General features: G+C 46.4%; 1 protein-coding gene across 1 annotated transcript in view; it reads right to left on the bottom strand.

Annotated features, from left to right (window-relative positions):
- The window catches only part of ACAP3 (ArfGAP with coiled-coil, ankyrin repeat and PH domains 3), a 164,618-nt gene that overhangs the window by 58,262 nt on the left and 88,221 nt on the right, over window positions 1-18,135 (bottom strand). The window contains exons 5-10 of the mRNA XM_063145057.1: window positions 17,297-17,355; window positions 16,158-16,341; window positions 10,478-10,522; window positions 9,695-9,790; window positions 6,652-6,726; window positions 1,860-1,871 (exon numbers count right to left, since the gene is read on the bottom strand). Of these exons, the coding sequence (XP_063001127.1) occupies window positions 1,860-1,871; window positions 6,652-6,726; window positions 9,695-9,790; window positions 10,478-10,522; window positions 16,158-16,341; window positions 17,297-17,355 (471 nt within the window). The remainder of the gene's footprint in view (window positions 1-1,859; window positions 1,872-6,651; window positions 6,727-9,694; window positions 9,791-10,477; window positions 10,523-16,157; window positions 16,342-17,296; window positions 17,356-18,135) is intronic.

Raw genomic sequence — 18,135 nt, 5'->3', positions numbered from 1 at the left:
CACGGTGATCCAGGCCACCTGGCATATTTTCTGCATGTGTGTAAATAGCCATTTGGACAAATAGTGCCCACAATTTGTGCAAATGGCTACTTATACAATTTTTAATAAAACCTGAAAAAGTTCCTGGATTTTTTAATTTATTTTTTGGTGGTGGTGGGTGGTGGTGGGGAACACAGCTCAGCTTCCAAATGAAAGCTGGGTTGGGGGCACCACAGAATTTTGGTGAGCCCAAAATGGACTGGGTTTGCCAGTGACGGACATCCCTTGAAGAGCTGCCAAGACCTTTTGGATGGAAGATATGCCATGTGTGAATGGAGAACAGAGGAGAGGAAACTCATAGAATCATAGAATAGCAGAGTTGGAAGGGGCCTTCAAGGCCATCGAGTCCAACCCCCTTCTCAATGCAGGAATCCACCCTAAAGCATCCCTGATAGGTGGTTGTCCAGCTGCCTCTTGAAGGCCTCTAGGGTGGGAGAGCCCACAACCTCCTTAGGTAACTGATTCTGTTGTCGTACTGCTCTAACAGGAAGTTTTTCCTGATGTCCAGCTGGAATATGGCTTCCTTTAACTTGAGCCTGTTATTCCATGTCCTGCACTCTGGGAGGATCGAGAAGAGATCCTTGCCCTCCTCTGTGTGACAACCTTTGAAGTATTTGAAGAGTGCTCTCATGTCTCCCCTCAATCTTCTCTTCTCCAGGCTAAACATGCCCAGTTCTTTCATGTTTAGCCTGGAGAAGAGAAAATTGAGGGGAGACATGATAGCACTCTTCAAATACTTAAAAGGTTGTCACACAGAGGAGGGCTTCTCAATCCTCCCAGAGTGCAGGACACAGAAAAACGGGCTCAAGTGACAGGAAGCCAGATTCCAGCTGGACATCAGGAAAAACTTCCTGACTGTTAGAGCAGTACGACAATGGAACCAGTGACCTAGGGAGGTGGTGGGCTCTCCCACACCGGAGGCCTTCAAGAGGCAGCTGGACAACCATCTGTCAGGGATGCTGTAGGGTGGATTCCTGCATTGAGCAGGGGATTGGACTCGATGGCCTTGTAGGCCCCTTCCAACTCTGCTATTCTATGATTCTATGAGTCTATGAGTTTCCACTCCTCTGTTCTCCATTCACACATGGCATATCTTCCATCCAACTGTGGACCTGCAGGTGTTAACTCACAGGGCACATCATGTTCCCTCCAGGAAGCATTTCTATCAAAACGCTACCCAACCGTGGAAGCATTACTATCCAAACATGGGAGCATTGCTCTGAGTTGTACATACGCACACATTGGCCCACTTTCTCTTGCTCAAGAATGCCAATAAGTGGATGATTGTGGATTTATCAATGAAATCTCGTGCCATCTGCAGCTGCTTTCTCCATTATCCGGCTTTATACCCTCGTTCCCCTTTGGCGTTTAGAAACATGCTGTATGAGGAGACGTTCTGAATGAGAGGCATTCACAACACAGATCAGCCAAATTATACGAGCTTCAAACACAGCGGAGAACATTCAAAGGCCTTTGACATGGAAGCAATGTCCCAATTTATGACATGAAGGTGATTGTAGTGATAAGGGAGTTTAGGGGGAACACTCTGCACATGCTCAGAGATACCCTGGCCATCCAGCCTGTTAGTTCAGCGAACAAGAACTCCCTGATTTTGTGAGACACCATAGGGGCTCCACCACGTAAACAACCACATTGCAGCCCTGCCCGCAGCCCCCCTAGACAAGCATAATCGAAACCCTTTGCAAATGCCGATCACAAGAGCAGGAGAAATCGAAGCCCATGGAGTATTGATGGCAGAACTTCATGAGCCAAGGTCTTTGGTATACAAACTATCAGGAAACATTTAAACTAGTACTTACCTGCAAAAGCGTCTGGGAGGACATGTCGGAAATTGGTGAGAGGGGGGGACAGAAAAAGGAGAAGAAAAACAAAGCATTACTGGAGTTCAATAATAATAATAATAATAATAATAATAATAATAATAATAATAATAATAATAATAATAATAATTATTTTATTTGTTACCCACCTCTCCCTCTGGATTGAGGCAGGGTACACCACCAAGTCAAATACCATAAAATACATATAACAAATTTATTTATTTATTTATTTATTACATTTTTATACCACCCAATAGCCGAAGCTCTCTGGGCGGTTCAATTAAATCATTTAACACTAATACATTATTAAAAGCAGCACATTATTTAAAAAAAGGCATCTTAAAATCTGTATTAGGTGGCTACTAGGAGCAGGGCCTTCTCCGCTGTGGCACCCTGGTTGTGGAATGAGCTCCCCAGAGAGGTCCGCCTGGCGCCTACACTGTACTCCTTTCATCGCCAGCTGAAGACCTTTTTATTCTCTCAGTATTTTGACACTTAATTTTAACTTCAATTTAAATTTTACTGTTCTAACTCTGTATTTTAATCTTATATCCATTTTACTGTGTGGTTTTATCCTGGTTGTGCTTTTTATACTGTATTTTGTATTTGTGCTTTTAACCTGGTTGTTTTATTATGTGTTTAGTTTTTGTGAACCGCCCAGAGAGCTTCGGCTATCTGGTGGTATAAAAATGTAATAAATAAATAAATAAATAAATAAAGTGATGACAATGATATTCTGCTACATTGGCAGCCAAATTCTGCAGCATGTACAACAATTTGGAAATGAAGCATCATTATTTTGCATGATATCTTTTGCCGCCTGCACCGGTTTGCAGGATTTTATTCACATTTCGCACATCACGGGAGGAGCTATGCACTGAAGCCCTGCCCACAACTCCCTCCCAATATTACTCAGCAGGTCTTATAATGTTGGAGTTACTTCTCAGCCAAATTTCCCAGTGAAACGTTTTCAATGTATCTTTGCAACCACGAGGGCTAGGAACTTGCTTTTCTTTCTTTCTTTTTAAACGCGTGCTCGGATTCTCCATTACCTGGATTTTGTGAGCAATAATGAGAACTCCCATGGATTCCTGCATTGAGCAGGGGGTTGGACTAGATGGCCTTGTAGGCCCCTTCCAACTCTGCTATTCTATGATTCTATGAAATCCTCTCCCCATCCCCAATTTTGAAGCCCCATTTGAAGGTCACGAAAGAGGGGGAGGAGGTTCTGCAATTTGCACAAACTTTTGAGCGATGTGTGCAAGTTACAGCAGAATTCACGACCCTTCCTGCCAAAGGTGTGCAAATTATGCAAACTGCGGTCATATTCGCGTAATGTGTGCAAATTCAGCCACGCTCTGTGCAAATTTGGCCACAAAATCCGAGTAAACCGCTCAGAGAGCTTCGGCTATGGGGCGGTATATAAATGCCATAAATAAATAAATAAGTTTGTGCAGAATTGACTGAAAGTTGCGCAAATTGCCCAGACGTTTGCGCAAATTGCAGCATCTTTTCCTCCCTGAAAGAAATTCGCAAAAAAGGTTTGCGGTGTTCAGGGAACCTCCCGCAACTGGGCTCGCAGGCAGAAAGCGAGCTGTCCACACCGCAAAACTCTGTAGACCCCCCAAAAAAGAACTGGATTTCCCAGTGACAAACATCCCTGCATCTGGAAGGCACCAGGTTTGGGACGGGTGAGCTAAGCCATTTTAGACGAGACATTCGGGGCAGGGGCGATCTGGGTTCTGGAAGTCCTTTTCGCCGCATTTAAAAGTGTTTAAAAAGTAGGAGTAAAAGAGGGTTGTGTGTAATTTATTTCCCAGATCCGTCCTCTCTTCCCTTGTCCCCATGGTCTACCTAACAATCCAAGCTGACTCGCCCGGGTCTTACCGTCTCTGACGGCAAACGAAGAAAAATGCAGCACTTTGGCCAAGACCATCCCAGGGGCAGCAACAGGGCGGGTGAGGGAATCGCACGACTCCAGCCATTCAGCCGTCTGCCGTCTGATTTAGGAGGCAGCGTGGGCCATCTGGCAGGGAAAGCGAGGCGAGGCGGAGAAGCCAGCTGGACAGATGTGCGAAGCGGAGCGAAGAGAAACTGTTGCTTCTCGAGTAGTGGCTGAGATTTGTGGGAAATTAGAGCCAGGCACTTTCCCCAAAAGGCAAAAGAGGCGAGATGCAAAGGAGATTAAGAGTGGAATCCTAAGCAGGTTTACTCAGATGTAAGTCCCACTGAATGCAACAGGGATGAATTATAAGAATGTGGCAGGGAGTAGCCACTTAGGCCATAGCTAGACCTGAGGTTTATCCCTGGATCGTCCAGGGGTCAAACCTGTTCACCTAGGTGACACACAGGGGATCCAGTGCTCAGGCAGGGGCGAACCCTGGATGATCCCAGGCCAAACCTTAGGTCTACCTGTGGCCTTAGATAAACTTCATCTAAGAAACGTGGCTTTAAAGCAGCGCACATTCATTTCAATTGGGCTTCTTGTCCTAGGAAACATTCTTCCGGATCATGTCCTTATTAGAGAAAAGTCTTTAATGATCAATATCAGGTTCATCCTTGCTCCAATTAATGTAGTCAAATTTCATTACACTCCTACTGTTACCTTTTCAATTCTCTTTCTCTCTAACACACACACACACACACACACACACACCATTTGAATTTTATATGTTCAAGACTGCCCTTTTTTGGAACGCTTTCACACCATGAGGCTCACCTGGCGCCAACGCTCTTATCTTTCAGGCGCCAGGTCAAGACTTTTCCCTTCTCCCAGGCATTTAACAGCATTGAACAATGCTAAGTTTGTTTTCTAACAGACCCCAGAACTGTTTTTTTAAATAGATACTGTTGTTTTTATATGGTTGTTTTTATGTTTCTGATGGTTTATTAAATTTTGTATACTTTTTTTTTAATGTTTACTGTTTTTAACTTTTGTAAACCGCCCAGAGAGCTTCAGCTGTGGAGCGGTATATAAATGTAATAAATAAATAAATAAATAAATAAATACGAGAGCCCTAGGAGCAGGGCCTTCTCCACTGTGGCACCCTGGCTGTGGAACGAGCTCTCCAGAGAGGTCCGCCTGGCGCCTACACTGTACTCCTTTCGTCGCCAGCTGAAGACCTTTGTATTCTCTCAGTATTTTAACACTTCATTTAAATTTAAATTTTACTGTTCTAACTCTGTATTTTAATCTTATCTCAATTTTTGCTGCGTGGTTTTTATCCTGGTTGTGCTTTTTATACTGTAATTTTGTATTTGTGTTTTTAAACTGTTGGTTGTTTTATGATGGTTTTAATTTTTGTGAACCGCCCAGAGAGCTTCGGCTATTGGGCGGTATAAAAACGTAATAAAGAACGAAAGAAAGAAATATCTTTTCGGCACCATAAACTTTTGTGGGCGCCGTCCACTTGGCCACGGTGCGTGACGTGTTAACCTTACATTGGCAGATTTAGGACAAATTCCTATGCGTGTTGAAAGTCCTAAACTCCCAGCATTCCTCAACCAGATTTGATTTGTTGCTAATTGTGTGAGGTTAACGAGGGACAAACACCCCTGAATAGCCCACGTGCCAGAGATCAAACAAACAGCAGGCCTCATGCTTCATATTTTCATTTTATTTAAAGTATTCCTTTGCCACTTTTCGCGTGGCCAATTTTCCTTATGATCAGGAAAAGGGTATAATTAATATAAAAGAGGCCGTCCACCTTCAAATCCTAAGCAAGCAACTAGGGGTGGGTATCACTTCCATGACCAGATGCTAGAGACTAGGGTGACCCCATGAAAAGGAGGACAGGGCTCCTGTATCTTTAACAGTTGCATAGAAAAGGGAATTTCAGCAGGTGTCATTTGTATATATGGGGAACCTGGTGAAATTCCCTCTTCATCACACCAGTTAAAGCTGCCCTCTTTTAAATCTGGTCACTCTAGTATAGCTCCTGCAGCTTTAACTGGTGTGATGAAGAGGGAATTTCACCAGGTTCTCCGTATATACAAACGACACCTGCTGAAATTCCCTTTTCTATGCAACTGTTAAAGAAACAGGAGCCCTGTCCTCCTTTTCATAGGGTCACCGTACTAGAGACATCAAATTCTGCACTGGACAGACCATGGGCATGGCTAGACTACTGGCGGAGGGGGGAGGATCTCACGATACGGTGATAGCGAAATCCTCCCCCTCGGTTCATGTGCAGAGCGCAACATCCCAGGAGGAAGAGGACGTTGCACCTGCCATTTTGGATTTATTTATTTATTACTGAAAATGAGCGCTTGAACGCTCCATCGAAAAGGTAGGCTTTTTTTTAAAAAAAAAAATCAATCCCACTCCCCCCTTGGGTGTTCACGTTTACTTGCACGGAGCCAGGAAGAAACCGGGATGATCCAGGACGATCCCATAGGAAAAGTCGGGATTAAAGCCGTCTTGCTTATCATTCCCCCCTGTCCCCAGGATTCTCTGTGCGATCCCTGGGATAAACCCTCATCTAGACATGCCTCATCTGTCTGATCCAGCAGGGCAAGTCTGGCGCTCTTACGCCTTAGCGCACATGCGCCAGGACAGCTCGCACATGCACAGTGACCGGGAGAACCAAATGCAATCTGGTCTTCCCAACCGGATTCCGAGGACAGAGAGCAGGGGGCTGCCATCGTCTCCGTGCTCTGCTTGCATGAATTCCCTAGAGGCCTCTGACTGATCGTTACTGGAAGCAGGATACTAGGGTCTGCTGACGGGACACAATAGGGGGGATTCCTTGCAGCCGTGATGGAGACTCACCCGTTGTTGAATAAGTGCGTGCTTGTGTTCCATTTCCCTCTTCTCCACTGCAGAGTCAATCACCAATTGGTCCAGCTTAATGCAAGGAAGAGAGAGGAAAAACAACGATCCAATATTTGCAGTGGTTTTCTTCGCTAGATCTCTCTCTGTAGGACTACCTACAGCCCAGACTCGAAGTCATTCCGTTCTCTACAGGGAACCCTGGAAATTGTAGACTTGCATGGGATCGGCTAGAGATATCCTAACAACAAAGAGTTATCGGGCTCTGAACAAATCTCCCCGCGGCCAAAGACTCATAGATAATCCAGAGGGCCCAAAATGTCATTGGGAAGAGGGAGAAGACCACATGGTTGTTGTAGTAGACCGGTGTTTACCACCAACACGTCTCCTCTGGCAATGTCAAACAGCCTGGTGCCCTTCAGATGTTTTACTAATTGATTGATTGATACATTCATTTATTTATTACATTTATATCCCAGCCTTCCTCCAAGGGAACGTACGTAATCCTCCTCCTCTCCAATTTATCCTCACAACAACCCTGCAAGGCAGGTGGGATTGAGACTCAAAGACTGGCCCAAAGTCACCCAGAGAACTTCATGGCCGAGTAGAGTCTAGAACATGCCCTGTTCGAAGCCCCAAAATTGGTCGACAGCGCAAGTTCGTCTGCGGAAAACGTTCGCTAACAGCCGGACCCCAGCTCAGGTACAGTTTGCGCAAATTTCCCACTTCGATTTTGCGCAAATTTCACTGGCGGCTGAATCCGCCCTGGGGGGGGACGTTGCGCAAATTTCACATCGGGTCGCCACTTGGTTGACGCCATTTCCCCACTCGCACAGAGTGAGCGGCAAACGCCAACCCGAATAAGGATCGGGCACGAACCACGGGGCAATGTTCAGAGAAATGTAGCCCTGATAACTACACCTCTCATTCGCCCATCCCTAAATCAGGAAAAAAAGGAAAGGAACCTCTTGTGCAAGCACTGAGTCATTACTGACTCTTGGAGGGACGCCAGCTTTCACTGACGTTTTCTTGGCAGGCCTTATAGTGGGGTGGTTCGCCGTTGCCTTCCCCGGCCGTGATTACCTTTCCCCCAGCTAGCTGGGTACTCATTTTACCGACCTTGGGAGGATGGAAGGCTGAGTCGACCCGAGCCGGCTGCCTGAAACTAGCTTCCGCTGGGATCGAACTCAGGCCGTGGGGAGAGTTTCAGCTGCAGAAACTGCTGCTTTACCGCTCTGCGCCACACGAGGCTCATATCCCTAAATCAAGCAGTGGCCAAACGCTGGGTTTGGTTTGTGGCTTCTCAGTTTAGCTGCCACGGCCACTTGTGCCCTCCTGACGAAAGCCAAAGAGGTCAAGATGGAGACAGAAACCTCCTTGGCACGTGGCCAGGGGATAACCGGCATGTGAGAGCACTTGAGGATTAGAGGGCTGATAATGGCCAAGAGCTTGGAGGATTAACCTGGAGGCTCTTATCCTAAGTTGACAAGACAAACGTGAGCTGCCTGGAAGGAGATATGAGGACAAGAAAGCCCCAGGCAAAGGCTTGAATGCAAGCCACAAAAGCCAAAGGGCTCTGCAACAGAACCGACCCAGCATTACAGAGAAATAGGAAGGATTCCAGGTTTTCCTGATGTCCAGCCGGAATCTGGCTTCCTGTAACTTGAGTGTGTTATTCCGCGTCCTGCAACCTAGGATGATCGAGAAGAGCTCCTGGCCCTCCTCTGTGGGATAATTTTTCAAACTATCATGACTCCCCTCAGTCTGTGTTCAGAGGAGGGCAACGAGGATGATCAGGGGTCTGGAAACAAAGCCCTATTTATTTATTTATTTATTTATTTATTATTTAGAGTATTTTTATCCCGCACCTCAGCCAAAAGGCTCTCAGAGCGGCTTACAATGTATCAGTAAAGAAGACAGTCTGGAAATCAAGACCTATAAGGAGAGACTGAAAGAACGGGGCATGTTTAGCCTGGAGAAGAGAAGGTTGAGGGGAGACATGAGAGCGCTCTTTAAATATTTGAAAGGCTGTCATGCAGAGGAGGGCCAGGATCTCTTCTCGATCCTCCCAGAGTGCAGGACATAGAATAATGGGCTCAAGTTACAAGGAGTCAGACTCCAGCTGGACATCAGGGAAAAGTTCCTGACTGTTAGAGCAGTACGACAATGAAACCAGTTGCCTAGGAAGGTTGTGGGCTCTCCCACCATAGAGGCCTTCAAGAGGCAGCTGGACAACCATCTGTCAGGGATGCTTTAAGGTGGATTCCTGCATTGAGCAGGGGGTTGGACTCGATGGCCTTGTAGGCCCCTTCTAACTATTCTATGATTCTATTGTTCTATGATTCTCTTCTCCAGGCTAAACCTGCCCAGTTCTTTCAGTCTCTCTTCATAGGGCTCTGTTTCCAGACCCCTGATCCTCCTCGTTGCCCTCCTCTGAACCCGCTCCAGCTTGTCTGCGGCCTTCTTGAAGCGTGGTGCCCAGAACTGTACTCAGCACTCAAGATGAGGCCTAACCAGTGCTGACAAAATAAAACTCGAGGCAGGCTACACATTTTTTTTAAAAAAGTAAGCTGGATATATTCCGTGCGCCAAGCAGAGCAGATTTGCACAGTGGGAATTGTATTCAGGCTGTGTGTGTCTACAATTGAGTGCATGGCACTTACGAAGGAGCTTGGGAAAAGGAAGTTCAAAAGAAATAAAAAGGGAATACTATTTTTTTTAAAGCAGCCTTCCTCAACCTGGGGCGCTCCAGATGTGTTGGACTGCATCTCCCAGAATGCCCCAGCCTGGGGCATTCTGGGAGTTGTAGTCCAACACATCTGGAGCGCCCCAGGTTGAGGAAGGCTGCAGTTTAAAGGTTCATAATGTTATTCTAACAGCAGAATCAGTTTGGAAAAAGCAGGGGGTTGGACTTGATGGCCTTATAGGCCCCTTCCAACTCTACTATTCTATGATTCTATGAAAGACAAACTGTTTCCTTCCTTCCTGCTTATTTCCCTTTTCCTGGTTTTCTGCCATCTTTCTCAATGCAATTTCTTCTCACCTCAGTAGCCAGTTTCTTCATATAAGGGTCCAATTCATGGAGGAGGCTGTAGCCTTGCTGGAAAAAGGTGTACTGGGCATGCATGAAGGACAGCATCTGGAGGACAAAAGAGAGAGAGAGCCGGATATGAACCGCCGAGGGTCGCAGGGGAACCACAGGGCCGAATACATGCACATTTTGGCGGTATCTTCAGATAGATACGTATAGTTGGCTTACACACAGGGGAATCGCCACTGTTATCTCCAATAGTGGATCGGAGATAACGGCAGGAATTCCTCCAGGGGGTGGGGCTTGAAGGGTAAGCCCCGCCCCCGAAGGAATCGGTGGAGGCTGCTGGCTCCCAATTCAGCGGGGTGGTGAATACTGTTTTTGTTTCAGTTAAAATCAGTCAGAACTCTAAAGAAGCTATGTAAGGTACCGATAGATAGCTCCTTTAGAGTTCTGGATGGTTCTGCCTGAAACCCACTCTGCAGACCCAGTTGGGTGCCTGAACAGGAACCGGAATAAAGTACAGGGGGCTGAACTTAGGAGAATTTGTTGAACTCCATCTGCCCTGAAACAGATTTCTCAGACATTCCTAAATTTAGTTTTTTTTTTGGGGGGGGGGCAATGTGATCTCAAACCCACACACACACACAAACTCTTAAACAACTCCCCTGTTTATCCCAATTATCAGCAGTCAAACTGGTTTAAGGCCATTTCCAGTGTGAAATTCAAATCTACTCTTTACCGGTCCCTTGAATTGGGGAAGGGCCAGCGTGGTGATTTTAACACCGCTCTTACCGCATCCAGAACTTCAAATTTCTTCTTGGCCTGGAGGACGTTGATCTAAAATAAGAAAAAAAGAGAGAGAGAGAGAAAAAGATTGATTTCGGGAACCAGAAGGTTCGACCATATAACACCTGCTCTGGTCCGCTTGCATTGGCTGCCTGTATGTTTCCGAGCCCAATTCAAGGTGCTGGTTTTGACCTATAAAGCCTTACACGGCTTGGGACCACAATACCTGATGGAACGCCTCTCCCAACGTGAATATGCCCGGTCACTACGTTCAACATCTAAGGTCCTCCTAAGGTTGCCTACTCCGAGAAAGGCTCGGAGTGTGGCAACGAGGGACAGGGCCTTTTCGGTGGTGACCCCCAGACTGTGGAACGATCTCCCTGACGAGGCTCGCCTGGCGCCAATGCAATCTTTCCGGCGCCAGGTTAAGACTTTCCTCTTTGCCCAGGCATATGGCGGCACATCTCAATCACCCACATGTTTAGGTTTTTTTAACGGTTTTTAATGCTTTATGTGTGTATGTTCTGTGTTTTAGAATTTTAAATTTTGTATACTCGTTTTTATCTTAATTTTAGAATTTCTGTAAACCGCCCAGAGAGCCCCTGGCTATGGGAGCGGTATGTAAGTGAAATAAATAAATAAATAAATAAATAAATAAATAAATACATGAAATCAAGATTTGCCAACTGGCCTAAAATAAGCCAGCCTGGTTTTCTCTGTGTTTCTCACATCTTAATCTGCAGAGGTTAATCTTTCTACTGAGTGGAAATAAGCAGAACCCTATATATGCGTTATCTTGATCTTTATGTAACCAAGACAGCCCTATCCACACACAGGAAAGAGGCAGCACAAGGCATGGGAGAACTGGTGATGTTTTCGGAAGTACAACACGAAAAAAATCCAAGAGAGAGATCCGAATATGAACCACAGGGGAACTACGGGGCCTAATCTACCCACATTTTGGTGGTATCTTCAGATAGACAAGTAGATACGTATAGCTAGCTTACACACAGGGGAATTGACACGGTTATCTCCAATCATACATCGGAGATAACAGCAGGAATTTCTCCAGTTGGGGGCAAATAAACCCAAAACAGCCCAGTGAGGACTTAGCATGCTCAGAGGCCGCAGAACATTGAGTCTGTGTGGGGGACAGAGGCAAGAAACTAGATGGGAGGTGGAATGGAATATTCTGGAAAGGGCATGGCCGGCTGGAAACTTGTATTGGAGTGCTCCGGACTGCAAGGTTTTGTTTCCAGTCCCACTTGTTGTCTTTTTTCTTTTATCTTCAAACGAAGCCTTCCGTTCAAGGCGCTCAAACCGTAACAGAAGTTGAGGACCTCACGGGATGCCAGGTACAAACTGTTGCAGCTGTTGCCGACCACGCTAAGATCTTTTGTCGTGATCGTCTTGAACGAGTTAAAAAAGAAGAGTGAATTCAGTGGGTTTCTGCCCACAGAGCAAAAAAAAAAAAAAAATGCTCTCTAAACGTGAAGAGCATCAAAAAATAGAATTCTCATTCGGTACCATTTCCTTTTCCAAGATCTTAGGGTAATGACACCACAGAGCCATCTTGTGGCTGGATTGAGATATTACTTCTCGATGCTTTTTTGCCAAACCGTTTTCATAATTCCGCAAGCAACGCTTTTAAAATAAAACTTTCAGAAAGGGAGGGTAATGTGGAGGCGGTTAGAATTAGAAATAGACGAATCACTCGAATACACGTCCATGACAGTTTCACATGAGTTCATTCATAAAGCCCTGTTCCGTCCTGTTTCCGTGTCAGTTTGCGAATTGTTTATTAAAACTGCACAAAAATGTGCATTTAACGATTTGATTGAAGACATGCTTCTGTACACGTTTTATCCTTAAGTTATCCTCCCAGGCATTTAACAGCATTTAAAAGCATATGCTGAGTTTTTTTAACTGATACCAGGATAGTTGTTCTTAATGGATACTCTCTGGTTTTGTTCGTATTTTATGCTTTTTATGGTTTTAAATTTTGTACATTTCTTTTTAACGTTCACTGTTTTTAACTTTTGTAAACCGACCAGAGAGCTTCAGCTATGGGGCGGTATATAAATGTAATACCATATTTCTTTGATTGTAAGACGCCATCGATTGTAAGACGCACACTAATTTCAGTACCACCAACAGGAAAAAAAAACCTAAGACACACCCACGATTCTAAGATGCACCCCATTTTTAGAGATGTTTATATGGGGGGAAAAGTGTGTCTTAGAATCGAAGAAATAGGAATTATTATTATTATTATTTAAATAAATCCTCCAACTGGAGTCCACCAGGAGAAGAGACTTCTGCTGAGGTCAGCAGAGAGCATGTTCCTGGTGGTTCCACATGGACCTATGGATTGATTGGAAGTCTACCGGGGCAGAGCCTTCAGCGTGGTGGCCCCTCTCTTGTGGAATTCCCTGCCTCTGGAGGTCAGGCAGGCACCAACTTTGTATTCCCTTCGGTGCCTCCTGAAAACATCATTATTCCAGGAAGCCTTCCCTTGACGACCAACCATGGTTCACTTTGCATTTTGCTTTTTTAAAAAATCTATTTTCATGTGTTCATTATCCTGTTGTCATTCTATTTTCTCTTGTACAATGCTCCAAAATTTTGAATTGGGGGGAGCGGTATATAAATACTGTAAATGAAATAAAATCAATAGATAAGGGCGCAATTATGGACTTTTAGACTAGGGAATGCTGACTGGAGAATGCTAGGAGGACTTCAAAGACTGAAAGCTAAGGATGGAACCTCCATGTTCAATAGCAATTTACCTCTTAGTAACAGGTAATAGGGGCAAGAAAAGGGAGAGGGTTATTTTGAAATCCTCTTTCAGAAGTTCCCAGAAAGGTCTGACTGACCAACTTTAAAACGGGCAGGGAACTGGAGGGCCTCCAGGTATTATGGACTCCAACTCCCATTCATCCCAGCCTCCAGGGACAGTGGTTGGGGATGATGGGACTGGCAGCCCATCCACTCTCACAGGTCCTTCCTTTGGCATACTGGACTAGATGGACTCATGATTTGACGTCATTTGATACAGAATTATGTTGACTCCCAGTAGCTCTTCCTTATTTTGTCTAAGTACATATGAAATTTTCGTTTTTGGTTGTAAAACCTGCAACCACGCCCATTCCCAACATGAGCATGAGAACTTGTCCACCAGAACTATTCACAACTTGTCGAAGACATGCTGACATTAGCCTCATTCCTAATTCCGCGTTCGTTTTCCGCAAATTTCCTAATTTGCACAAATTTCCTCTCTAGACTGAATCGGCCGTTTTTCTCTATGGAGGAAATTTGCGCACGTTAGAGAACCCGCGCAGATTTGGGGGAGCGTGCCTCAATCTTCCCTTCGAAGCTCCGAAGGCGAGCGCGAGCCCACGTTGCCCAAAAACCGCGGCCCCCATTCCCAGTTTGAGTTGCACAAATTTCCTAATTTCCAGTAGACGAATCGGGAGATTTGCGCAAATTTGGGGAAACCTGCACAAATCCCCCACTTTGTCGCTGTTGAATTTGTAGAAGTTCCCCGCAGAGTGCGCAGTGATCGCTGATGAGAACCGGGCCCGTGACCAACGGCAGGGACCATGTTCGGAGAAAGCTGGCGAACTCAAATGTCACTCATTTGCCCATCCTTCATGTTATCACCAACAACATTTTGCCACCAGTGGGGAAAAAGCAAAGGGTTGGTCATTGTCATGTCTAACCCTACAGCCCCTGTTTTGGGAGAAGATGTTTCAGGTAATCAGAATCAGATTCGGACCTAGAGGAGGAGGCGCCAGACACCAGCCAGCCTGTACCAGTGTGGGAGGAAGCTTTCACGGTTGATTCCCCAGCTGGAAGTCAGCCCTCTCCAGAGCTTATCTCCTCAAGGCCAAATCCTACACACACAGTGGGAAGTGAGGTTTCTTCCGGAGGTGAGCGTCCCAACAAGCTAGCTGATGCTAGGGTCCGCAGGAAGCTCAAATGCATGGGGCGGAAGGAAGGAGTGAGAAAGTCTGTTTGATTACACCAGAACCTGCCTCCGCACCAGGCGCCCTGAAGTTACGGGCGTTTGGGAAGTGGCTTCCTGTTCTCCTTGAGTGGACAATTGTCTTCTTTAGTTTGCATAGTTTTGCCTAGGGGGACGTTTCCAAGAGGTTAGACTCTCTTCAGGTAGAAGAGACGTTTGTTGCTTAATAAAAGCTTTGTAGATGACTTAGCAAGCCTTGTCCTTTGCCTCCCATCGAAAGCAGGAGTTTTCTGAGAAACACAACAGCCATGACCTTATCATCGTCTCCTTTACATCCCCCGACCGTTCCCCCTGCTCATTCCCACTGATCAACAGGATATGACAGCATAAGCTGTCCCAGGATGAGACAGAAGGCGTCGGCAGATGGTCCCACTTTCAAAGGGCGGAGAGCGAGGGGGCTAATGGAACAGCTTTGGATCAATATTAGCTTGGAGTCCGTTTCATGGCACAACAAATCCATTACCAGGGAAGCAGGAGGCTTGCCGTGATGCAGTGAATGAGGCGGTGCGTGCACGTACGGGGGACATCGGTCCGGAAATAGCTTTAGAGGGTAACGATTCCGCGTTCCCGAGGGAGGAGAGGGGGGGAAATCTAATGTTAAGCCGTGGTTTGATGCAAGCAAATTAACTGCAAAAATGAATTGTGATGACTTGCCTCTTTAAACCAAACCGAAGCAATTAGGAGCACGGGATGTGGTGTGGTATCAGATCATTTGCTCAGTGTAGATCCATATTCTCTGCCCTGACCAGTCGATGGTCTGCATGCTCTTGGGCAGAGAAAAATCTCCTCTAAACCTTTTAACCAGAGATGCCGGGTTTAAACCTGCTTTTTTTTCTATGTGCAATGCAGGGGCTTCATTTATTTATTTCGTTTTGATAGTGCTCACAAAAATCACCGCTGAGCAATCAGCCGAACCTTATTGCTGAAAATAGAGTATGCTACATTGCTTCCCCAAAGTGATTTCCCCTAGTGCAGACACAGACACACACACACACACACACACACACACACACCAGGCATTCCATTCGCAAAAGTTTTGGGAGCACATTTTTTTTTTAATTTGAAAAATGCCTCGCGACATTCTGAAACGTTTGTGGCCGTCGGACTGCGTGCAGGTTCGCAAAGAGCGGATGTGGCCAAGTACGCATTCCTTCACGAACCCAACGAGTTTCTTAACCATCCCTACCAAATCACCACCAGAACGAAATTAGCCTCCAAGAAATAAAACGGGGCCCACTGAACTTCGCGCCGTGGCCAATGAGTCCCTTCAGTCCAGGGGTGTTGAACCTCTTTCGAAACGAGGGCCAAATTTCATTTCGGAGAAGCTCTTGGGGGCCGCGTTCCAGTGGTGGGCGGGGCCAAAGGCAAAAAGGGGCGGGGCCGAGATTCAAAAATGCCAGGCTGTGTTAGGTTAAAGCTCTTACCGCCAGTAACTTAGGATGGGCATTTCAGGCTTTTAGAAGGGGATTGAGAAACCGTCAAATGATTGGTGATCGGGGGAAAGGGGGTGTGGCCGGGAGACGTGGGTGTGGCCATCTGGGGAATCCCAGAGGGCTGGATTTTTAATCCGTCGATGGAAGTCTGAAGGCCTGGAATACAGAAGCAGCTTGGGGATTTCAGCCCTAACATAAGGAGGTTGGGAGTAGCTGAAGATCTCACCTGCAAGACGTAGTCCAGGGCTAAGTGCCGGAAGCATTTCCTGGTGATCGTCAAGGTGCCAGTGGCTTCTTCCACCTCGTGCGGCTTGTGTCGCGGGGCTTGGGCATTCTTGACCAAAGCGATCTCCATGTCCTCCCGCACCTTGTCAAACTGCTTCTTGGTCTCCTTGAATTTCCGGACATCACTGCAAGGTAACGGGGAGTCATTTCTCAATTTAGGGGGACAGAAAAGCTAGGATAGCCTCTCCTAACCTGGCACCCTCCAGAGGTTTTGGACTACAAGTCCCATCAGCCCCAGTCCGCATGACCAATGGCCAGGGATGATGGAAGTTCTAGCCCAGATGTTTCAGACTCCACCTCCCATTAGCCCCAGTCCGCACGACCAATGACCAGGGATGACGGAAGTTCTAGTCCAGATGTTTCAGACTCCACCTCCCATCAGCCCCAGTCCACACGACCAATGGCCAGGGATGATGGAAGTTCTAGTCCAGATGTTTCAGACTCCACCTCCCATCAGCCCCAGTCCGCACGACCAATGGCCAGGGATGATGGAAGTTCTAGTCCAGATGTTTCAGACTCCACCTCCCATTAGCTCCCAGTCAGCATGACCAATGGCCAGGGAAGACTACAGCTCACTCTGCATGGCCAGGGATGATGGGATTTGTAGTCCCACCCTGGAGGCACCCCCAGATGTTTGTCTATAACTCCTATCATCCCCAGTCAGCCTGGCCAAGGGTGATGGGAGTTGTGGTGTAGAACATCTGGAGAGAACCGGGGTGGGAAGTCTATAAGCTAGGATGCCTGCTGTTGTGACCGGTCAGTCCCCGTGCTCCCCTTCTTGACCAGCCTCCCCCAACCTGGTATTCTCCAGATTTAGTGGACTACAATTCCCATCATGCATGGCCACTGGGCAGCCCTTCAAATACAACTGCCTTTCCTCAATGTGGGGTTCCTCCAGATCGTGTGGACTACATCTTCTAGAAGTCCTAAGCACTCACCATGCTGGTTGGGGCTGACGGCCATTCATAAAATGGCTGCCTGGCCCGTCGTGAAATACTTATTTCCCGGAAGACCAACTGGTGATCTCCAAAATCCTTGATGGATTCAAAATCCCCCTCAAAGGACCGCCTGGATACTCACTCTTTCACAAAATTGTGCAACTGCTGTTGGACGGATCGCTGAGCTTGGTCAAAAAGGATCTAAGGCAGAGCAGCGGGGGGTGGGGGTGGGAGAAAAACAAGGAGGAGAAGAAAATGAGAACCCATAAACAAAACTCTCTTTATCAAGAACTGAACCATTCCCAGGCAGAGTCAGTCCACAGGTACATTCCGCAATCCAATGAGGAGGCTGCTTGGATAAATCTAGAATCATAGACTCATAGAATAGCAGAGGTGGAAGGCGCCTACAAGGCCATCGAGTCCAACCCCCTGCTCAATGCAGGAATCCACCCTAAAGCATCCCTGACAGAGGGTTGTCCAGCTGCCTCTTGAAGACCTCTAGTGTGGGAGAGCCCACAACCTCCCTAGGTAACTGGTTCCATTGTCGTACTGCTCTAACAGTCAGGAAGTTTTTCCTGCTGTCCAGCCGGAATCTGTCTTCCTGTCACTTGAGCCTGTTATTCCATGTCCTACACTCTGGGAGGATCGAGACTTAAAAGGTTGTTTAAAGAACCCACCTGGGGTTCTTTGCAGGAAGAAAAATGGTGGGATATAGTTATAATAATAAACAAATAGATTCTGTTTTATGCTGTCTTAGGGGGTTGGACTAGATGGCCTCATAGACCCCTTCCAGCTCTATGATTCTATGATTCTCTTAGCTGTTTTGTATGTGAAAGGCAAGAAATAAAGATATTGATTGATACAGTTAAAAATACAATAAATAAATAAAATTATATTTGTGTATTTTTAATAAGCCACCTCGCTATCCAAGGGACCCCAAAGCAATAAAACTACAACCAAACATTAAAGTGCAACTACGAA

Source organism: Elgaria multicarinata, chromosome 20, assembly GCF_023053635.1.
Source record: "Elgaria multicarinata webbii isolate HBS135686 ecotype San Diego chromosome 20, rElgMul1.1.pri, whole genome shotgun sequence".
Lineage (NCBI taxonomy): Eukaryota > Metazoa > Chordata > Lepidosauria > Squamata > Anguidae > Elgaria > Elgaria multicarinata.
This window is presented reverse-complemented; position numbering and strand designations above follow the sequence as displayed.